Genomic DNA, 24506 nt, shown 5'->3' with positions numbered 1-24506 from the left:
TATGGATTTGTTTGTGTGTGCTAAACACTGACAAATTCCCTCAGAAAAAAAAGCCAAGAGTTTATCAAAACTGATTAGAGAAATTTACAAACTACCAGGCAGAGTGTCTAGAAAATAAAAATATATTAATTGAACATTAAAACTCAAGGATTGTATTAAACTACAAATTAGAAACTCATGGAAGAGTGATAAAATGAAAGATAGATATGAAGATATTTTCTAAATTCGGCATTAAAAGTCAAAGAGATAGAAACAAACAAAAAAACTAAGATACAAGGACGAATGGTAATTCCAGAACATCTAATCAGAGTTCTAGGAGAAAAGAATGGGGAAAATACCCCAGAGTCAATGGAAGAAACAACCTCTGAAAGTGGCTGTAATTGATAAAAAGACACCATGCTTCAGACTCAGGAAGTCCAGAAAATCCTAAATAAGACATATAGAAAGACATTTGTAATAGAGATAATATGGCAAAACTGAAGAATACATAAAGGGAAACTGAAGAATAAAAAGGAGGATGAAGAAGAGAGGAGGAAAGGAGAAGGTGGAGGTGGTGGTGGAGGATGAGGTGGAGGAAGAGGAAAGAGAGGAAGAAAAAGGAAGGGAAAAAATTAAATGGAGCAAGAAAAAAAACACAGCATATTAAAAAGAGCAACAGTTACACTGAGTGATGACTTCTCAAGGGCACAATAGTACGTTGCCCATAAAAGACTGAAAGAATATATTGATAATCTATAATTGTATAGTAAGTACACGTATCTTTCAACTTCAAGGGTTGTAAGATATCTTTTCTGATTAACCAATATGTTAATATTTCAAATATGTCAAATATCAAATATAAGCAGCACCATATAGAATAGGGATAGAATAGAGAATGAAGACTTTATTTTGCAATTTGAAATAAATCGCTTAAAGCTGTACCCCATAGAAGGTAGAATAAAAATAGCCTTCTATATTTGTTCTCCCAAATTTCAAGTGCCTCAAATTCCCTTCCCTCGCTTTTTTGGGAGAAATTTCTGATTGTCATATATTTTTATACAGAAGTGTATGAAAAACAAGTTTTACTCATTTGCTTTATGTTTACTGTGAGAATTGTTGAGCCCCAAAATGTATTTTGATAACACTGGCAAAAAAATCCAATGCTTTTCCAAACAGGATTTCTCTGTGTGATTTGTGTCAGGGACTGTCATTTGTCAAAATGTGACAACATGCGTTTGTCTTCATTATAATGACAAGCAATTAAGAATGTTTTATCATGGTCAATTCATTTTTCTATATTAAAAATATATTATAGCAGACATGGAAAATAGAAAGAAGAAAATAACTAGATTAAATGGTCACTTTAAATTTTATCACTGTTGATTTTGATGTATTTGTTAGTGCTTTTTTCTATGTATAATTTGTTTTTACAAAACTATGATCTTAGTAGCTATTCATACGTTATTTGAGAGCTGGTAAATGTAGTCTTAAGAGCAAAGGATTGGTTCTCAGTCATATTCTGAAGATACAGAAATTAGAAGAAACATTATTGATTTGGTATAGAGTTCAATTTAATTGCCAGTTCTTAGTTAAGGTCAAAGACTGTATTTTATCATGGTGAGAAGCCTCGAGTTGTCTGAACAGTCCCGAATTTACAAGTGTCTAACAGTTAAAACTGTTTCCCAGAGCCCAACAGCCAGTTCCAGTTTCTTTGGTAGCAACGAGAAAAAGCCGTGCATGTGCAGAGTCAAGGGGCAGGAGACCAAGTGAAATTTCAGGTCATTGTTTTAGGGAAGGTGACTCAGGCTGAGCTTGGTCGTATGTCCACAGTAAGGTGCAGAGTAGCTGTGTGGCCCCATTGCCTGGGCAAAGGGATGCTGAGCTCAAGATGAACAGCCCTTGCAGAAGTGGCTTACCAGGATGCCAAGCACGAGGGTTTTGGACTTTTCCAAATGGAAGCTCCACGGTAGAAGTTGAAAGCACAAGTTCTGCAGCTAGCCTGTCGGGGTTGGACCAGCTCCAAATACAAGCTCTAAAATCTTGGACAAATCACTGGCTCTGTCTTAGTCTTAGTTTCTCCGTATGGAAAAGGGAAATATTCCTCCCTCCTGGGATTATTGTGAAGAAATGACTGAATGGCATAACAATGCTTGTGTTAAGCACACTGCCTGACAGGCAAACACGTATTAGAATGAGCTGGCTGTCCTCAAGACCCAAGCTTTCTCTGCCACAGCCAGCGTCCCTACCGGCCCTACTTCCGGGAGTGCCTTGATTTCAGACTTCCTCGGCGGAACGCGGATCCCTCCGCGCTTGCGTCACTTCCGGGAGAATCCGGGTTCCGTTCCTCGAATACCCGGATGTAATATTCATGGATGCCATCAGTGAGGGACCGCAATGAAGACAGAATCAAGAATTGCCCGGAAAGCCCTCAGAGTTGGCTTCAAGGAGGCCTCTCTAAAGGACAAAAGATGGATGGCTGGGTGTCAAGGTGCCCTAAATGGTCCTAGGATGTGCCTCCGCACTTCCTGTTAACCTGCCGCCAAGTTTCCAGATCATTCACTTCCCTTGGCAGGGTGGGGCTCGCTTCCTATCCTGACCTTCTTGGTGGGTCAGGCTTTTGTTCCGGTCATTCCCCTCAGCCCTGGAGAATCGGGCTTATGGTGGCTGGTCTAGGAGGAAGGGGAGGGCAACTAGGACTGAGAGAGGTGGGGCGCGCCGAGGATGGCCGGGTGGCGGAGGACCCGGGGACGCCCCACTAAGTGCACCTCCAACCGCCGCCCAATTGGAGCCTCGTCGGGAGTCGTTTTCGCCTGAGATGCTCCTTGCAGGGGGTGTCTCAGAGTTGGTCATAGGGCTCTTCCCAACCGACCAAAGCACGCTCAACAGTAGACTTTGAACCTGGAAAATAACTAGGATTTGTATGGTGCAGTTTGTGGTGGTGGTGGTTTCTTTTTAATCCCGGACAAGCAAACTGATAATGTTAAAGTTTCGGAATTAATAGGGGAAACTCACAGTTGAATTATGTGGTGGGCTTTCTTTTAAGGTTTATTTTAAGTTTGGATAATGCTGAGATTTTACCAAAAACATTAAAAAATGAATATTTTGAGAAAATAGGCTATTTTAAATACTCAGGGAGTTGAACTTTGCTACTGTGTAGTCGTCATGCTGAAACTTGTAGACATCAGAATTGTACCTTGTGATACGGCTTTAATTGCCAGAAGCTTCTGAAAATGCAACAATTCTAGTTATAGATGTAGATACATTAATTAGAGTTAGTTTTCCTCACTTCAGGGTACCCTATAAATTTTGTCATAAGGTAAAATAAAAAAATGTTCGTTGATTCATTAACATTTCCTGGTAGTTAAAATTACTTTTTAAGTGTGACACTGTGTAATACACATTACTTTCTTATAGAAAGAAAATATGGAAACTATATTTAAGGCAGGTCAACTCCATATAATACAGTGTGTAATAATTTAGATTTTCACTTAAACTCTCACAATTAGAAAAGCTCACCTAGAAAAGCTTAAAAAAAAGAAGAAAATAAATCTAGACATTGACCCCTTCTCAGAACATTCCATAGTTTGAACACAAAACAAAGTGACATTAGAAAGCACCTGGGATTTACTTGTATACAACTACACACTATGTGTAAAGCTCTGAGTTGGTAATGGATGAAAAAGTGTTCTAAGACATATATAAAGTAAGGAATCAGTCACTAACAAGTTCTTACTTTCTGGCCAAATCATGTCTCCCTGTGGTAACTTTTAACCTCCAAAACTCATGACTGTTTTACTAGCACTTAGGTATACAGATTATAATCATATTTTAAAGGAAGCAAAAATAAATGATCTGTTCATACATTTTGAATTTTTTTTTGATGATATGTTACTTGAGATTGTGTTTATAAATGCATTTGTACACAGAAGAGTACTTAGTAACTTGATGGTCATAGATAGCCTTTGTTCTTACTTTTTGTATGTTTTCTTTCAGGTAAGGTCTTGGCACAATACCATATGGACCTGGACAAAACTTGTTAAGGTGGAAATTTTTATTATATTAATTAGTTCAAACACTTGACCAGTCTCTTTAGTTTTCCAGTACTTTAGACAAATAACTATATGTGGGCTTCATGTTGTGAGCAATGTCTGTGGGATAATTGATGATCACTTTAAATTATTTCCTACCAAATGTAACGTTGGATCTCATATAGTTAATTTTCATGGAGCACTTACTGTAGGTAAGTATCTGTGTTAGTCTTATACACACATTATCTCACTGAATATTTACAGTAACATCATCAGTTAGGTCTATTAAACTAGCTGCTTTATAGATGGAAAAACTGAGGCAAAGAGGGATTAAGTTCCTTGTCCATAGTTCCCAAAACTAGAGCCACATTCTAGAGCCTTTTCTTCCATATAACTGAAGACTTTGGGTAGAAAAAGCATAAGAGTGAACTCAGACCCGGACTCTGGTCCTGCCTACCCTGTTTTGTGAGTTAGAGCGTCATTCAACCTCTCAGAATTTTCCCTCTCGTATGAGAAAGGAACACTAAACTCTTATACAGGGTCCAGTACAAATAACGCCCCTTTTTTATGAGCTGGTAGTCTATACCAAATCTTTTATTACAAAATCATAAGCATATAATTCTGTGACATAACAATATCATACTTAAGCACAGCATATGACATTTTAGGTGAAATGTTCAAATTGCTGCCCACCTTGTGTGAGACATTCACATACCCTACCAACCACACTCAGTGGCGTTACTTCTGTCAGACCCTGTATTTTACTGAATCTTGATTTATCAAGAATCCTTAAAAGGGTGGCTTCACCATTGTCTCTCAGATTTTCTTTCAAGCCCCTGACACTTGTTTAGTAAGTTTTGATGCACATACACAGGCTGTGACAGCTCCATCTCTATTACTGGTTTGGTCTGCCCATGTTGTAAGATGTGGCTGATTTCAGAGGTGTCAAAATATATATTAAATAATGTGTATCTTGTAACTGATGACATAAATTGGCCATATCTGGGCTTTTCAACCTTAACACTATGACATCTGTGACTTTATAACATTTTATTGCAGGTTTATGTATTTTTAATGTAAATGATTAAAAATAAAACATAAGTGTCTTTCTGTCTTTTTCACCTTTGAATCCCAATACCCAGAACAATGCCTAGCATATAGTAAATGCTCAGTAAATATTTGCTGAGCAATGTAAAATAAAATCCCTATTTTATATTACAAATATAATATTGAAAAATTTTTAAAAATTGTATTTAACTTGAATTTGACACAAAATATAATAGTATCAACAGTGCAAAAATTGTTTGCTAATAGTTTTTGCATTCAGAAGTATACTGTAATAAAACAGTAGTTATTCTTTGCCAGCATCTTTTCTGCTCACTGTTGATTGTGATTAGGTGTGGAGTATATTTTGTTCCTTGAAGAGTTAGAGTGAAAATTGAAATACTGGCATAAAGACCTAATAAGGAATCAAACTGGTTTTATATTTTTAAACTAGCTGGTGTATAGGCAAACTGTTTCATATATAGGGACTTTTATTTTAACAAAAGTTGAAAAAATGTTATTTGATACCTTTATTATATTTTTTAGCATTCTTGAGGTAATTAAGCATACCATCCTTCCAAATGTACAAATAGAATTAAATATGTGTGAGTTATGAATGATGGAAATAAACTGTACTTTAAAGATATTTTTGAAAGTGTGTGAATGGACAGAAAAGTGTTCAAGTTTTGGAGTGGGCAAGTGTAATAAGATAATGTAACTAAAGAAATCTCAGTGATATTTATAGTACGTATGTTGAGGTTTGTACTTTCAGTTAGAACCAGCATGGGGGTGTGGGAATTATTACAGAGTTATAGACCATTCTCTGGAGACAATTTTTTTTAAAAGATTTTATTTATTTTTAGAGAGGGAAGGGAGGGAGAAAGAGAGAGAGAGAAAGAGAAACATCAATGTGCGGTTGCTGGGGGCGGTGGCCTGAAACCCAGGCATGTGCCCTGACTGGGAATCGAATCTGTGATGCTTTCGTTCGCAACCTGCGCTGAATCCACTGAGCTATGCCAGCCAGGGCATGGAGACAATTATTTAAGTGGTTCTGCTGTAGCTAGAAAAGCCAACAACATGAGGTATTATCAGAAAAGGATGTTGGAAAATTAACAAAAAATATCTTACCCTCAAACAACACAGTGATCTATGCCCATTTTTGAACCAAGCACTGGCAAAGAAAATGAATTACTCTTAGACATCTAAGTCCCATTTCATAGTTGAGGGTAATCTTCAAATGTTTGGTAGGGAGGGGTACATAAGAATTTAAACTTCTGTTAGGAGGAAGGGGGAAATGGGTGCTAGAATAGGTAAAAACAGAATCCACTGCAATGCCTCTGTTGTCTTCTAACAACCCTTGGGTCAGGGCAATGAACACTAAAAGCAGAGAAAGATTATGGACAATGTAGTTTAAAAATAAATAGTCCTGATGTTCTGTAAATGCACCACACATTTTTAAAGCTCATGATTTAATAGGTTCATCAAAAAAGTTACTCCTGTCACCCTAGCTGGAGTAGCTCACTTGGAGCATCGTCCAGTCAACCAAAAGGTCATGGGTTTAATTCCTGGTCAGGGCACGTGGGTCAGGACACATGGCCGGCTTGCGGGTTTGGTCTCCAGTGGGGGTGTGTACAAGAGGTTCCCTGTTACAATGCTTAAGAGAGGCAGCTGGTCAATGGTTGGGGCACATACAAGAGGAGATTGCTGTTTCTCACATTGATGTTTCCCTCTCTCTCTCCCTTCCCCTCACTCTAAAATGAATAAGCATGTCCTTGAGTGAGGGTTAAAAAATCACTTTTGTCAGACAGCATATTAAGAAAATACATTTGAATTACTTCAAATAAAGAAGGTTAAAGGAGCATGGAAAATTACCTACTAATAGAAGAAATTTCAGCTCTTTGGGACTTCATGAAATAAACTAATCTTCTGGGTAACATAGAAAAACAGAAAATGGGAGTGAGGATGGAAAGAATGGAGTTCCTGATAAATCAGGTGGAGTCCCTGATAAATCAAGTGTAAAAACAATCAATGTAGGAGGAGACTGACACTATAAATGAAATTATTCAATATCTCCAGCTTTAAAAGAGATTTACACACAATTTTAAAAAGTGTCAATGAGAAGAAATTGAGACTTGGGGTTAGTTAATAAAGTCTATTTACTCTCTATCGAATGGTTCTCAAAATAGGGACCTTGTCCAGTACAACCTGAATCAAGGGTGCAGTATACGTGTATCCAGTGCCTGGCATATTACCTGATACATAAAAGTCACTAGAATGGTATTTGTTGAATGAAGGAAAAAATGAATGATCAAAAGACAAGTAAGTGATGAAGGTACTAATGAATCCAGATGCCATTTACTAGTAATTCCTAATATGATATTTCACCATTCTTCAAGAAAATAGCATCCATGATGGCACTAATATTGCTCTCTTTCCAGCCTATGAGATGCTAATTGTTACTAATACTAATAGGTACTATTTATTGAGCATTTAACATGTGTCAAGCACAATGTAAGTGCTTTTTTTTTTTGCATCAATCGATTTTTTAAAATCCTCATCAGAGGATATTTTTATTGATCTTAGAGAGGAAGAGAAAGAGAGAAACATCAATTGGTGGTTTCCCGTATGCAACCTGACTGGTGATTGAACCCACAATTTTTGGTGTACAGGGATGATGCTCCAACCACTGAACCACCTGACAGGGCAGCCCCAATGCATTTAATCCTTTTAACAACTTTGTGTTATGGAAGAGGAAATCAAGGCTCAAAGAGATTAAATAATTTGCCCAAAGCTAGACAGCTGATAAATAATGGAGTTTGGGTTAGAACTCAGTTTTGATTCACTTTGTAAATTGAAGCCTGTGCTCTAATTTGCTACACTGCTTCTTCCATAATGTGCAACATTCTGCAAATACATTTTCTCCTTTGAAATTACCTTTGACACTATTTTGGGTTTCCTGCTTTGGCGCTGTTTCTTATTGCCAGGGGTCGTCATGAGCTCTTTTGTTTATGAACTAATTCATTCTTTATTGGCTTCTTTTGAAAACTTATCCCAAGACCTGAAACCCTCACTCAGGAGAATTCTAGGCTAAATATATTCAATTTATCGCTTTATAAATCTCATTCTCTTCTGCAGTTGGGCAAGCCGCCTGAGAGGCCTTCCGTAAGCCTCTTTCCCTCTTTGCTCCCTGGGATCAGGGTCCCATCCTTTATCTCGGGTTTGCACAACCAGCTCAACCCAGATCAGACATAAATGTCTATCATTTCCTATTGTCCCAAGTACCTTTCTTTAAAGGTGTTTTCCTATTTGTCTGATTGTTTTAGGATTAGAGTCATCATATTTTATTATAATTTCTCTCAGATTTATCTTGGTTGTATTTGAAACTGGTATTGTAAAAATGTTTTAAACTTCTAATCCAATGGAGAGGCAAAATTAAGCAGCTTTTCCTCTTTACTTTTGGAAAGGGTTGAAAATAGAGATCTCTGTTAACATAAATCCCTCCTTGGCTGCCTTCACTATCCTTATCTCCTCAGTGCTGCCCCAGGCTTCCAGTGGGAGAGGCCTCAGAGAAGTTTTTTGTTATTCCTAAAGCACACTATCTGTTCCATCTGGCCTTCCCAGATAAGACCTTTCTGCCTCTGTCTCTGCATACCTTCAGGGACCAGGGCACAACCTTCCCATTGTCCAAATTTTACCCAAAGGGGTAATGGAGGTGCCGATTTTATTGACTTTTGTCTCAGTCTCAGAGCAGCTGGAAAGTTACTTTTTTTACTTTCAAACAGGTGGTGTGGGTTTTTTTCAAATGAGAAAGGATGGCTGCTTTGATTTAGCTGAGATTAAACCAAACTAAATTGCCAGCAAAGATATGATTGATTGATTAGGCCCAGTCATCTTAGTGAGTCAAGTTTTCCACAAGGATTTATTATCAAACCAAGTGACTTAAATTTTTAGTGTTGGTAAATGTATGTCCTTCTTTTGTGGTCACTGTCATTTTATGTTCAACAGAAACACTGAAAGGAAATGTTAGCTAAGCTAGATGAAGACTCCAAGTGGTCAGCTTGCTGTTTTGTGCCTTCAGAGGAATTGAATAAGAGGATGTAAGTACTTTTAATTCAGTTTAAGGAAATTTCTGACGTCCAATATTAAAGGCCTCATTTCCAGTACCTTTGTAACCCTTAATATAAGAGGATAGAATTTGGGGCCTCCATGTCTTAAATAGATAGGCCCCATGTCAAGGAGCCTACAAAGGGGACTTTGTCTGAGGCCTCTTCCTTTTAGGCTCAGAAGAATCTGTTAATCAGGCAACATTTTTATGTTTTCCTGTCTGTGGCGATTTCCTATGGCTGCATGAATTCACAGCCATACTCAGCATCCGTGCCCTCCCCATTATTGGATCCTTAAGAAGTGGGCCCCTTTTTAAGAAAATCAAATTTATTAAGGTATAATTTGCATATAATAACATGCATACATTCGGTAAATTCAGACAAATATATACACACCTAGTGTAACCATCATCACAATGAAGATATCAAGAGAGCATTTCCTTTACCCTTAAAGGCTTCCTTGTGCCACTCCCGCTCAGTCCTTCCCACACCCAAGTCCCTGGCCAAAGCAAGCATTGAGAGTAACAGCCAGGAGACGAGCATCTAACATTGCTGAATAAACTTGTTTTTCCTAGAATTTCAAACAGAGAATTATACAATGTGTTCTCTTGTGGGTTTTCTTTCATTCAGCGTCATATTTTTGAAATTCAGCCACATTGTTGATATATCAGTAGCTTATTTTTACTGCTTAGTACTATTCCACTGTATGTATACACCGTAGTTTGGGGGTCTATTCCCCTATTGATGGACATTTGGGTTGTTTCCAGTTTTTTGGCTGGCCTTTATTTGGACATATGTTTTCATTTCTCGTGGGCAAATACTTAGGAGTGGAATGCCTTGCGTCACATTGGTTAGAGTGTTGTTCTGAATACTAAGGCAATCCCTGGTCAAGGCACATACAAGAATGAATCAATGAATGCATAAGTAAGTGAAACAAACCAATATTTCTCTCTCTCTCTCCCCTTTCCTCTCCAAAAAAAATCAGTTAAATAAATTTTAAAAAGGAAGTAAAATAAACTGCCAAACTGTTTTCTCAGAGTGGTTTTACTATTTTACATTTCCACCAGCAATGTGTTAAGAGTTTCTACTGCTCCACATTCTCACCAACACTATGTAGCCATTCCAGTAGGTGTGTAGTGGTCTCATTATGGTTTTAATTTACATTTCTTTGGCCATTTCTTGGCTACTGATGCCAAGGATCTTCTTATGTGCTTGTTGGCCTTACTTTTGTGAAGTGAACAGATATTTATAAGCAACTGACATTTGCTAGACAACTATTCCCTGGCCCACTTGGACTTCTAGAATGGCCACCAGAGTTACACTATCCCTACCCAACCACACACCCTTATTGCACCAAATCCCTTCCCTTTCTTTAGGCCAGGGATTAGTAACATTTTGTAAAGAGCCAGATAATATTTTGTTCTTTGTAGGCCATAAGAACTCTGTCACAACTCTGCAACTCTTGTCATCATAACAGCAGCTGCAGATGATATGTAAATGAATCAGTGTGGTTGTGTTCCAATGCAACCATTTATGGACCCTGAAATTGTTACAAAATATTTTTCTTTAGATTTGTTTTCAATCATTTAAAAAGGCAAAATTATTCTTAGCTTGCAGGTCTAAGCTTGCCAAACTCTGCTCTAGATGGTTCACAGGAGTTCAGCAGGCCCTTAGGTTACAGTGGAATCACACAGTTATGAGTTTGAATCTCAGCTCCACTATTTATCAAGCTGTGTGGCCTTGGGCTTATTTTTCCTCCTCCCTTCTAAAGGAGACTTTCTGGAAGTCTCAAACTTTTGCTTCCACCTATATTTTATTGGCTAAAACTTAGTTCACATGTTTATACCTACTGAAAGGGAGGCTGAGAAAGTCACTCAGCTATGTGACCATGTACCCAATGGAAAATTTGGGTTCTGTTACTGAGGCTGAATAAAAGAATGGATGTTACAGTAGTCAATGCAGTCTGTGCCATACACTTCTTGTCCATCACCCTGTTCAGATGTTCTCTGAGCTGCAGAATAGGCTCTGGAAATAAACTAGACACTAAGCTCAGCCACAACTGCCTGCTTGGGAGGGGCCTTATGTAGGAATAATTTTGTCAGGTTACAATGGGAGAAACCAGAGTTTAAAGTCCAAAGAGTCTCAGTGCATCAGTGGAAACTTTTATTAGTAACTACAAAAATACCATCCCCTATATCTTTAGAATATTGTCATTTTAGATCTCTTTTGTGATGTTCTTCAATACTCTGTATCAGGTTCTGAGGTTAAATTTACTTTTGGTGATGATAGTGCTTTGGTGAACAAAATGTCAACATGGACTTTTTCTACTCTGCTAGTCAGTGAAAATTTAAAATAAGCAGGTATGATTATTTAAAAAATATTTTGTCTTGAATCTCCCCACCAACCCCACCTAGTACTTGTCTCCACAGCACCTAGACTTTTATTTTTTAAAAAAGATTGTATTTATTTATTTTCAGAGAGAGGGGAAGGGAGGGAGAGAGGGAGAGAAACATCAATGTGTGGTTGCCTCTCACATGCCCCAAACCAGGGACCTGACCTGCAACCCAAGCATGTGCCCTGACTGGGACTCAGACTAGTGACCTTTTGGCTCATGGGCTGGCACTCAATCCACTGAGCCACACCAGCCAGGGCCACCTAGACTTTCAGAAAACTGGTAGTGTCGACATTTTGAATTGATGGAACTTTGATCATCTCTAAAGGATTTCATGAGAGACCTAATCTGATTCTGAGAGATCTACTAAAATCTTTGACTTATTATCTATAGTCAGATTACTTAACCAGATACATGGGACTCTTCCAAAGACATGGAGACACTCATACAGGAACGGCTTCCACTGAGCACACTACTCTTCAAATGCCCACAGAAGAGCGCATCCCAAATCTTAGGCATATGAGGGTAGCAATAGGGGATTTAGATTGCAGTATTTGGATTTAGAGAGTAAGTCTTTCTATTTGGATGAAAATAACATGATTTTATACTGTTACAGAACAAATAGAACGGGTTTTATTTACATGATTTATGTACTATGACTTTACCATGTTCTGACAGGTGACAAAAACTATTTTGCTTGAAAATAGTGGGAACATGTGTCTGTTTGTTAGATTCCTCTCCTCCAAAGCTCTTTTATGCTGAAATTGTGTTCTCCCCAAAATGGAAGAAACCTCACCATCTTCTGGAAGACTTTCTTTGAAGTACTATTGTTATGTGAACTAGAGACCACTGGCTTTTAATGGAAGTGTTTTGGGTCATCTAGTCTCTATGAGTTATAAAATGAATTGATTTATTGTGAAGTTGATGTATTATAGTTTTTTAATCTATAAATGACTTTCTCAAAAGACTGCTGGTCCTACATTTGTTTGCTGTTCAGTAATAAAGTATCTTTGAACATTGGAATAGGATCCTATTAAAAAGAAGACTACATAAATACCAAGGGTTTCATTTAGAGCCTCTTTGAGGCACAATAAAGAAGTCAGTCTCCTTGATCTGAGAAGCTTTTTATTTTTATTTTATTTTTATTTTTTTAAGATTTTATTTATTTATTTTTAGAGAGGGAAGGGAGGGAGAGGGAGGGAGAGAGAGAAAGAGAGAGAAACATCAATGTGCAGTTGCTGGGGGTCATGGCCTGCAACCCAGGCATGTACCCTGACTGGGAATCGAACCTGCAACACTTTGGTTTGCAGTCTGTGCTCAATCCATTGAGCTATGCCAGCCAGGGCACCTGAGAAGCTTTTTATTTTAACAAAATTTTTAAAAATGTATTTTTACCAATTGTAAAAGTAATTCATTTTACTGTAGAACACGTTAGAACACAAAGTTACAACAGAAAAAAAATAAGAATCATCCACAGTCCCACTACCCAGCAATAACTATGTTAAGTCCCTTGACAAACTTCCTTTGAGATAGTAAAATTATTGGGTTGGCCAAAAAGTTCATTTGATTTTACCCATAAGATGGATCTAGTAGCACCTAGTGGTCTTTAACTGCATTCAAAACAATTTGGTTAGATTGTAATGTGACAGCTGTCATATCAGCATGCATTAAAAAAAAACCATCAAAACAGTGTATGGAGAAGGTGCTGTGACCAATCAAACATGTTAAAAATGGTTTGCAAAGTTCCATACTGGAGATTTCTCATTGGACGTGATGCTCCATGGTCGGGTAGACCAGTTGAGGTTGATAGCAATCAAATTGAGACATTAATTGAGAACAATCATCATCATACCACATGGGGTATAGTCGACATACTCAAAATACCCAAATCAATAAAGTTATTTGTGAAAATGAAAAATGTGCCTTTTATTTATGGAAAAAACTAAAAGGACTTTTGGGCCCACCCAATAAATTGGTTTTCTTTGAACCAGTGAAATATACCCAGTGGGCTGGCTACCCTAAAGTGATTTGTGAATAAGGGAGGGCTTTGAGCCTCTATAATTCAAAGCCTCTATAATTTCACTTAGAACCTCACTGGGAGGAATCGTCCAGTAAAACATGAGTCTTCCTGAATTCACTAATTGCTAATACTGCAGCAGCACATACCCAAACAAACCCTTCAGCATTTCTTAATACTTCTTGGAGATCATGGTTTCTAGGATGACATAATATTTGGGGGTGCCTTGATAGTAGGACCAGTTGAGGTTATAAGTCCTTACAGAAATGAATCCTATTTCTTCCCTCAGGTGTGTGAAAGAAGAAAGAAAGGTGTGAAATTGGAGGATATGGTCCCATCATCTCAGATTATAACAAACTACCTCCCTGGTAGTTGAAATCCATGAGACACCTTTGCCAAAAGCAAATGAATTATTTGCTGAGTCACTTTTTTGACCTGGATGTGTTGAGATGGCAAATAGTGGTGGTGTCTGTCTCTGAAGACTTCTGGGACAGTTAATTTTGTGTTCCCTCTAATGCCAAGAACAATGCCTGAAGCCTAGTTTAGTCATATTTAATAAAGCAATTGGGTTAAGAATAATCAAAATCAAAGAGCACTTGAAGACACATATTGACACTAGGTAACTTCTAAAGCCACTTAACTATAAGAGATCCAGATCTTAGCTGTGGTGTCACCCTTCCTGACCACATTGCTAACGCACTAGCATCATATCTAGGAATGGAGGTAGGTACAGGAATAATCTGCAGGTCAGTACAAGGACAAGGCTGCGGGCTGCAAGCACATGCCACCTAGCCCTGCCCTTCTGTACTAAGGTGGTTTTCAGTGGCAAAGGGATGTCACCGGCTGCCTTTGGTACCTTCTGGAAAAGATATGCATGCACAGTAAAAGTGTTTCATTTCTGCATTATACATAGCATGGTTTTTCAAAGTACAGTCTCACTGCATGAAAATCACTTGTAGTGCCTTTTAAAAATGCAGGTTCTTGGTTTCCATTCCAGATTTGCTGAATCAAATCTTTTGATCCTGAGGTCTATATGATTTTTATGCACCTGTTCTTTGAGAACCTGGTATTAAGTAGTTTTTTCAAGCTTTTATGACTGCGACCTAGAGTTATAAATACGTCTAATAAAACAATACTTATACCTGCTAGGGCAATGCACTCATATGTTCTCTTCAATTATTTTTTACTCAATTTTCTAACTGTGACCCACTAATTTGATTTCATCACCTACTAATTCTGGATAAGAAGATTGAATTAGATGACTTTAATGTTTCAACATTAAGATTCTACAACTAGGGAAAAACTGAAATATATAAAATAAACAATTTTATCCTTTCTTTTCTCCTTTCAGATTGCAGCCAATATGAAGGATTGTCACAATTCATAGGTGCACTACAGGTGACATACTTGGGCTTTACTGTCATTCTGCCACTAACTACCTGTATGACTCTGAATACTCCAAACTTTGGGGCTTCAGTTTTTATCTAAAATGTTAATACTTTCCTCTTATATTTTATAAAATTTCTCAGATGAAACTGTGAGGAATCTCTGTGAATTCTAGATGCATGCATTAACATAAGATCGTGTTCTTTTACAAGAACTGAACTTGAAAACATTTGGACCGCAAGTCACCTCTCTTACAACATCTCTTGTGTTTTGGTCATAACTACCACTCTCCTTAATCCCTAGCAGATGACTTTTAGAGAAAAGGGTACTGCAGAAATCACAGGAATATTTATGCAAACCTTTGGTTTTTACTCTTATATCTTAATTGCTTTCATGTGAGAGAAAATGTCCTGAAGAAACACTCCTGGGAGAGCAATCCAGATCTTTGGTCTCCTAGCTATGTTGTTAGGCCTTATAACCAAATCTACCTGCTGTGATAAAGAAATGCAGAGGCGCCATGGCCAGGTTGCTCAGGGGGTTGGAGTGTCATCCTGTACACTACAAGGCTGAAGGTTCGATACCTGGTCAGGTCACATACTTAGGCTGTGTGTTGAATCCCCAGTTGGGGTGTGTACAGGAGGCGCTGATTGATGTTTCTCTCTCACATCAGTATTTCTCTTTCACATCATTGTTTCCGTTTCTCTCTCTCTCTTTCTCAAATCAGTAAAACACATATCTTGAGTGAGGATTAAAATATATATATATTTTTGCATTTATAATTTTGATACATACTGCCGAATTGCCCTCTGTAGAATCTGATTCATAGGAAATGCCCATCAGTAATGTAGGATGAAGCCTTCTCACCCCAACACTCTTATCAAACTTTAAAATGAGGGTAAGTATCTTCTGAGACTTTTTTTCTTCTGGGAACTGACTGTTTATATCATTCCCTCTTTATATGTTAAGAAAATTAGCCCTTGCCTGGAGATTAGTTGCAAATATTTTACCCATTTTGTTATTTGTCTTTTAACTTTAATCATGGTGATTTTTACCACATAAAATAATTAATTTATATAGTTAAATTTTATGGCTTCTAGATTTGTCATACATACTTGGAAAAATTATCCCCTTTTCTAAGTTATAATTGTTATGAAGTTATGAAATAATTCTTTCATGACTTCTCTTTCATCAAAATTAATTTTTTTGAGATGAGGGCAATTTTATTTTTCTAGGTGGCATCTCAACTCCATTTATTGAGTAATGCATATTTTTTCCACTGATTTGAGAAGCCATTTCTATCACATATTAAGTTCCACATGTTTAGGTTTATTTTTGGAATTTCTGTTCTGTTTCATTGAATTATCTGTCAACTCATTTGCCAGTACCCGTAGTGTTCTATTTATTGGTTGTTTGTAATATTTTTAAATCTGTCAGATGCCAGCATTTCCTGGTTATTCTTGATGGTTTAGTTCATTTTTAAAAATTAGCTTGAGAGATTGCAAATTCATATATCAATTTAATAAGAATTGATACCATTTTGATGTCAGTGTTTCCTGTCCAAGAACATGAAGTGCGTTGTTCCTGTGCTCTTTAGTGTGACTTACAAGCGTTTAACAGTTTTCTTCATGCTGGTCTTGCACATTTTTTATATTTCTTGCTATGCATTTTATCTTCTTTTGGTAGCTGTTCTAATTGAGTATACCTTTTATTAAATCAAACTGGTAGTTGTGTGTATATATGAAAACGAATTTAATTAGGTACCCAGACACTTTACTGAATTCACTTATTGTCTGTAATAGTTTTTCAGTTGATTATCTTAGAGTTCCCAGGTTTTACAATCATATCTGCAAATAGTGGTCATTTTAGCATCTCCCTTTCCAATTTTTAACCTCTACTTTTCTTTTGCATAGCTGCATGTATGAATGTATTTGTTCGTTTTCTCTTTTATAGTTCATTAATTTCTGCTTTTCTTTCTTTCCTTCTGTTTTTGTTTGGTTTACTTGTTCTTTCCCAGACTTTTTCAGTTGCAGGTTAATTTTCTTTTGAGCACTATTTTAGTTTTATCCTGAGTTCCTGATGTGTAGAATGTTCATTATAGTGATTTTACAGATACTCTGAAATCTTGGTTTGGATATCTTATTTAATAGAAGGATGGTTTGGGATTTGAGTCCTATTCTACATATTTTGTTCACTTCATTTTCATGATAGTATGTTGTCTATGTTAATTCTACTTTTGGGGGATTGATTGCTTTTGTTTATAGGTTAAAACATAGTCAAGTTTTGTGCAAGTTTGCATTAGAGTTTAATATTATCTAAGAAAACATAGATATAGTTTGTTAGTTATTAGTACACTATTTTTTGTGCACAGGGAAAACCAGTAATGGATTAATTTCATGTAATGAAGGCACAAATGGGAATACTTTTGCAGTTTGGAAAACATAAGATTTTGTTTTCTTTGGGTGAGCTGCAGGATTAGCTGGCAGCTAGCAGAGACTAGTCAGTGTGTTCTGATCTTATGCGCCAAGAGGCATGACAGGATCTGTCTGTCATGTCCTTTATTATCTTGTCCATCTTAGTTATGCCAGATCTGTACCATTTCCCTTCTCAGAATTTCTCAGTATATGTCAAATAGATCACCATAATATGTTGAAGTTTTCTGTATCTTCATTTTTAATTACTGATCCGTCATGGTCTAAGAGAGATTAATTACTTGTAGTTTATTACCTTTTATAGCCTCTAGTTTTTACTTAATATTGTTGCAAGGTTATTTGATCCACAGATATTCATAACTGTTCATCTTTATCACCTTTAGCATTATACAGTGTCCCACCCCTACCCAGTCTGGGTTAATACATTTGGGCCTGCATTTGGCCTTATTTATTATTAAGATGCTGCTTTTTGTTTGAGTAGTTTTACTCATCCTTGTATCTTCAACTCTTCTGAATCAATTTATATTTTTGTTGTCTTTTATGTAGCATAGACTTGAGTTTTGCCTTGTGATTTAGCCTGAAATTCTTTTTCTTTAAAAAAATTTTTTATTGATTGATTTTAGAGAGGAAGAGGGAGAGAGAGAGATTGATTTGTTTTTCCACTTATTTTTTTATGCATTTGTTGGTTGATTCTAGCATGTGCCTGCAACCTTGGCATATCAGGACGATGCTCTAACCAATTGAGCTACCAAGCCAGGAAGGACTTGTTTTCTTTTAATAGCTTGAGTTTATTAGCCCCTTTACATTTTCTATTTGATGTGTTTGGTCTTAGTTCATCACATTATTTTGCTATACCTTCTGAATTTACCCCTTTTAAAAATATTTTACTATTACATAGACAGCCTGCTGTGTTTTCAGTATTTCTTTTGATAATTAGGAAGATTTAATTTTTATTCCATTATCTTTATAATGCCCTGATTGTGTAATACCCTCAGTTCTCTATTTAGCCAGACTTTTAGTGTCTGTAACTCCCTCCTATAAGTAGTGATTGATAAGCTGGACTTCATTAAAATTAAAAACTTCTCTACAAAAGACAATGTGAAGAGAAACAGAAGACAAGCCACAGAGTGGGAGACAATATTTGCAAAAAAACACATTTAATAAGGATTGTTATCCAAAGTATACAAAGAACTCTTAAAAATCAGTAGCAAACAGCCCAACTCTAAAAATGGGCTTAAGACCTTCATACACAACTCACCAAGATATACACATAGCAAGTAAGCATGTGAAAAGTTGTTCCACACCATTTGTCATCAGGGAAATGCAAATTAAAATGAGATACCACTACACACATACCAGCATGGCCAAATCTGGAACGCTGACAACACCAAATGCAGGTGAGGATGTGAAACAACAGGAATGCTCGTTGTAGGTGGGAATGCAAAATACTGCCACTTTGTAAGATAGTTTGGCAATTTCTTATAAAACTAAACATACTCTTAACCTGTGACCCAGCAATCTCTCTCCTTGGTATATTCCCAAAGGTGCTGAAACTTAATGTGCACAGTAATACCTGCACACATATGTTTATAGTAGCTTTATTCATAATTGCTGAGACTTGGAAGTGACCAAGATGTCCTTCAGTAGTAGGTAACTGGATAAACAGTGATCCGCCCAGACAATGGAATATTATTCAGCACTAAAAAGAGCTACCAAGGCATGAAAAGACATAAAGGAAGTTTAAATGCATATTACTAAGTGAAAACTAATTTGAAAAACTTATATATTATGATCCCAACCATATGACACTGGAAAAGGCAAAATTATGGAAACAATAAAAAGATCAGTGGTGGCCAAGGGTTGGGGGAGGGGAGGGTGGTGTGTGGGGACAAATGGAGTTTCATGGAGATGGATGAATTGATGTAGAGGATTTTTAGCATGAAAATACTTGGTATGAAACCATGATGAATACCCAAATAATGTATATACCACCAAGACTGAACCATAATGTAAGCTGTGGACTTTGGGTGATTATGAGTCAATGCAGATTCACCAATTCTAACAAATACACCACCCTATTGAGGGGATGTTGAAAATGGAGGAGGCTGTTCATGTGCTGGGCCCAGGGGTACATGGGAAATCTCTACCTTCCTCTCAATTTCGTTGTGAACCTAAAACTGCTCTTAAAAAAGTCTTTTAAAAAAACCCCAAAACACACACAACAGTGGCAGTGAGGTGGGGTGGCAGCAGGTCTTTCCCATAGGAGGCCAGAGCCTGGTCTTGATGCTTTCTTTCAAATGACCATACCATTTTTTTTTTAACTCTAGGGATTTTAAAATGGATATTGATTGATCCTGGAACCAGGATAATATTAAACTGAGTTCCAGACTATACCATTAGAATAGCTTCAAGTGCATTAGTCATATTGAGCTAAATATAAGCTGTTTGTGGCTAGGAAGGTTAAGTCTTTTTTTTTTTAAATATATTTTATCGATTATGCTCTTACAGTTATCCCATTTCCCCCCCCTTCACTCCCCTCCACCCTGCATACCCTTTCCCACTCACATTCCCCCCTTTAGTTCATGTCCATGTGTCATACTTGTGAGTTCTTTAACTTCTACATTTCCCATACTATTCTTGCCCTCTCCCTATTTTCTACCTATCTATGCTACTTATTCTCTGTACCTTTTCCCCCCTCTCCTCCTCCCACTCTCATTGCTCTATGTGATCTCCATTTCTGTGGTTCTGTTCCTGTTCTACTTGTTTGCTTAGTTTGTTTTTGTTTTAGGAAGGTTAAGTCTTATCACATGCTTGAGAACAGTTGTTGGTGATTAAAAACTTGTCACATGGGTTCAGAATCACCTCAAGTAAAGTTACCTGTCCTGATTTGGAATCCTTGTTGCTTTTTTTTTTTTTTTTAATTTAATCTTAAAGAGCACTGTATACTAATTGTCTCTCTTAAGGGCTGTTGCTAAATCCTGCCACTGTGCCCGAGCAACTGACAATATTCAGGACTAATTTAAAAGATGCTTTTTAAGAGTGTGAATTCCTAACCCACACATACAAACCTGTTAAAAATTTTACTCTTCAAGCAAATTATATCTAAGTTTTAAGCTGAATTATGTAGCAAATGATATTACATTTAGGTGAACAGAACATTACCACTCAACTGTTGACCCTGTTCCCCCTCACACCCATGACTATTTTCTGCATCCCCACTTTTATTTGAATCAGACTTCAAATTTTCTGAAGCTTGCATTGTTTAATAAATTACACACTGTCAACATATTTATAACTGATTTTAGGCCCTGTGTGTCCAATGTAATTTTGAGGGCTTTAATGCTTCATATGGAATACATGAAGAATGGACAATGTTTCCCACCACTCCAGTTGTATTCCTACATCTGGAGGGCTATTACTAAGTACAATATAGTTGTGATTGCAAGTCGGACCTAAGTGATGACATGGTTCAATGAAGCTACAAGTATACATCAAATTTATATTTTAAAACAAAACACCAAAACCATTTTACTGAAAACTAGTTTTATTTTAAAATTAAGTGCATAGCACTCATCTAATTCCATTGGTGTAGACTTTAGCACCATACTTGCCATTTGCAATTAATGTCATGACAGATACATTTTGGTTCACAATCTGTATTTGAGTAGTGTGTATTTAATGGACTTTGGTAAAGCCCTTTATACATATCATTAATCTCTTCACAGTACACATTTAATGATGGTCCGGTAATCTCAGGAAAAAAAAAAAAGACCTACTTTAAAGACTAATCAATAAATTAAACAAAATGAAACCCGCATTAACTCCCCCCACCCGCATCCCCCACAGCTAGCAGTTGTGAGTTGTATTTATACAGAAACCTAATGTTTAAAAAATAGTTCTGGTTCTCCAAACACCCCATCCCATCCCACCCTGGGTATGCAGCAATAGTAACCAATTATTTTATTCTGCCCCCCCCCAATTAATCCAGTGTTCTTTAGCTTTTTTTTAAATACAAACTGGGAAAGTGTTATTATAAGCTTTTTAAAAGGCATATTCTATAACAAGAATGACATTTAAACCAATCAATAAAAGCATTTGACAATACATTAAATTACCATAGGCACCAATTGTTGTTTCAAGTTGGGATCTCCATCCCAGTATCTTACATTCATAGTATTATTGAGGTAGTTAAAATACTGAAAATTACACTCCAGGTTGCTGGGTTCTGAATGTGAATATGAAAGATAGATTCTTTTGAACCCACTTTCCCCCAAATAATTCAAGTTCTCTTGAGGTAAGAACTACCAAAATCCAATTAGCAGCCTTCTATAAAGAGGAAAAATGATGATACTTCCATAAAACAATTTTCATGCTTGAAAACTGCCATGTGAATGTTCTTACCTGAGTGGTTTTTAAATTTTTATCTACCAGACTAATAAATCCACATCATGCCCTATGTACTCTAATTATAAAAGTTACCTTTGTTTTAAGGAAAGGACATTCTCTAAGAATTCACTCTGGCAGAAGCCCACCCACACTTACCACTGGAGCCATCTGGATCAGTTTTTGAGTCCCTTCCCTTCCTACCAGAAGCCATTTGGCTTAATTACTGAGACTCCTGCTGCATACCCACATCTCTTATAATAAGTTTGTCTTCAATGCATACGGCGGTAGTCACGCACCTGCCATGCGGTTTCCCTTCTATTCAAGTGCTATCTTAAGAAAAAATACAAAAAAAGACACACTTTACTAATTTTTAAATCAGAAAGCTTCCCTCCACCAAATCTCTGTTCTTCCACAGATAAGAGCACAATGTATAATATAAATTCAGTTATTACATGATTTTTTTTCTTTCTACTTTTTAAGTTTACTCCCTCCAAACTCTTTACCCCCAAATTGCCCTTGCCATAATGACTTATTATTGCTGTTTTCACTCATTACCAGTACAGTGAAAAGTCCCAGGGCAGTTTCTGGGGCCAATCTACTGAAAATAGTTACTGCAATTTAGTAATCAATACCTCTGCCTGCTTATACTGACTAGCTGAATACAAAGGTTGCCTATAAAACCTGTCTTCCATGTAACAAGGTGCTATTCTAGCACAACCTGAGAACTACCCTGGCCACATTCCACTTAAAAAATAAACCTACAGGACTTAATTCTAGTACTGACATTTTACAGTTATGCCTTCCCTTGAAAAACTTTTTAGGGTAAAATAAAATCTGAGTATAAATCAATGATTGCACTGAGAAATGCAAAACCTATATATGTATTATGAATGATAGACACCACCATTTCAGTCACTCTAAGCTACAATTATGTTCTCATTTGAAAATACATCCTAGCAGGAGTATTTAATCTATGTTATAAAGGTAGTTCATACTATAACATTCCCAAAACATGTTGCATTACAGTTACGTGTTTCCAAGTAGTACAAATTCCCTGAGTTAAATGTGTTTTAATTCTAAAGATTTGAGGTTGATCACTTAGGGAAAAAAACAACAAAAATTTATGGCCATGATTTTAAGAGATCTACTCCGTCCTTAATTTCAGTACATAAATCCAGGTACCTATATACTCTGTGACAGGAAGTTATACAGAATCATATAATTTTTTTTTTTTACTGCACAGATCAGTATAGCATAGTGACTCATGACTTTAAATTTAGTCAAAAATTCATTTGTGGATTAGAATATAACTCAAACCTACAGAATAAAGAAAAAAGGAACTCTTCAAAAATTAATACTGTATGTTTCCTTCATAAAAAGACTGTTTGGCAAGTCCACAGACAAACATTAATTTCTGACATACAAACCAACATTAAGCCCAGAGCCTAACCACAGGTCAAATCTCAAAACTGCAAAATGGATGGAATCTGTCCAAATTTTCTGTTGTATTGAATATTTTTGAAATATTTGGACCATTAGCCAGGGTCTGAAATTTCCGTCACATAGGGGTTTAACAGAATTTGACATACATACTGTTAAAAGTTTTTGCTTTGTTCTCCCAGGTATTTATGGTGCATTCAAAGTGAGTCAGTTTTCCTGGTGCTGCTATCTGAAAAGTTCTGATGCAATTTGAATTCCTTTAGAGGAGTTTACAAAAAGCTTGTCCCAGAGCTTCAAGTCACGAAACAGTCTGGATCAGGTGTTAACCTTCACATAAAATCACCTTTCAAAACATGGAGTAATGCAAGGGTAATGTTCATTTATCTGATAACTCCGGTTATAAGAAACATTCAGACAGGGCTTAACTTCTACTGGTATTGCCAGTGACATCCCAACACCGGTCTGCACGTGCCCCAGGCCCTGAACACTGGTTTGGAAGCCAGCAGGACATGTCTGTAGTGTGTAAGATGAGGTGTGTGTGGTAGATACGATCTGCTGGCAGCTTGGTTGTTCTGATACAGGATGGCGATACTGTAGTGAAGTCTGATGTGTCTGATGGAGATACTGAGGTTGCTGAAAGTGAACTGGCCGAGAGGGCTGGGAGGTTGTCTGGAACACACTTAGTTGAGCTGGCTGAGGTACGGCTTGTCCTCTTTGTTTGTTTGCTTCTTTCACATCATTATCATGAGCGCTGAAAAGAAACTGTTAATGTTACTTGAGAAGAATTTGCAAGTAAGTTATGCAGTACCCCCAACACCCCCACAGCTGACTCCAAGGATTGCATGCTGTACCTAGATAGCAGTCACTGTGACCATAATTTCAACAACAGTGAGATCTCACTCTTACCCTTCTAAAGGCTCCTTCCCTTGGTACAAACCTAGGGAACTGGCTGCTGCTAGAGCTTTAAAGGTAATGTCCAGCTTGGGAGATATGTCCACAATAAGCACTTAAATGTGGCTCCTACTTTGGTGATGTCCTGGGGCCTGATAATTTAAAATTGTGGAAATGAAGAATGAGGCAAGATTTGCCTGAACTGACTGCATAGTCATGGGCTCACACAACAGCAGCTCCTTTCCTTATCATATACTCAGAATCATACTAGCAATGACAGCCTCTACCTGGATAACAGCAAAAGGGACTCCCCTTCCACTGAGCATTGCTCTTACAGGAGCTTATTCATGGCAGTAAAAGCTGTCAGAACAAATACCATAAAAGCTCTGTACTTCTGAAAAGTTACTTTTA

The 24506-nt window shown here is 37.1% G+C and overlaps 1 protein-coding gene and 1 long non-coding RNA gene across 4 annotated transcripts in view; one reads left to right on the top strand and one right to left on the bottom strand.

The window, feature by feature from the left end:
- The first annotated feature begins 2350 nt into the window (after positions 1-2350).
- LOC118500878 lies at positions 2351-12646 on the top strand. The gene is made up of 3 exons (XR_004903458.1): positions 2351-3310; positions 3973-4020; positions 12278-12646. It is a non-coding gene; the product is annotated as an uncharacterized LOC118500878 (long non-coding RNA).
- An 8258-nt stretch (positions 12647-20904) lies between these two features.
- Positions 20905-24506, bottom strand: part of CCNJ (cyclin J) — a 33641-nt gene continuing 30039 nt past the window's right edge. For all 3 annotated transcript variants that reach the window (XM_028511567.2, XM_036027073.1, XM_028511566.2), the window contains exon 6: positions 20905-23955. In XM_028511567.2, coding sequence (XP_028367368.1) covers positions 23544-23955 — 412 coding nt within the window. In that variant the 3' untranslated portion in view covers positions 20905-23543. The remainder of the gene's footprint in view (positions 23956-24506) is intronic.

This window comes from Phyllostomus discolor, chromosome 5 (genome assembly GCF_004126475.2).
Source record: "Phyllostomus discolor isolate MPI-MPIP mPhyDis1 chromosome 5, mPhyDis1.pri.v3, whole genome shotgun sequence".
Taxonomy (NCBI): domain Eukaryota; kingdom Metazoa; phylum Chordata; class Mammalia; order Chiroptera; family Phyllostomidae; genus Phyllostomus; species Phyllostomus discolor.
Note: the sequence above shows the minus strand (reverse complement) of the source record. Positions and strands in the feature narration are given on the sequence as shown.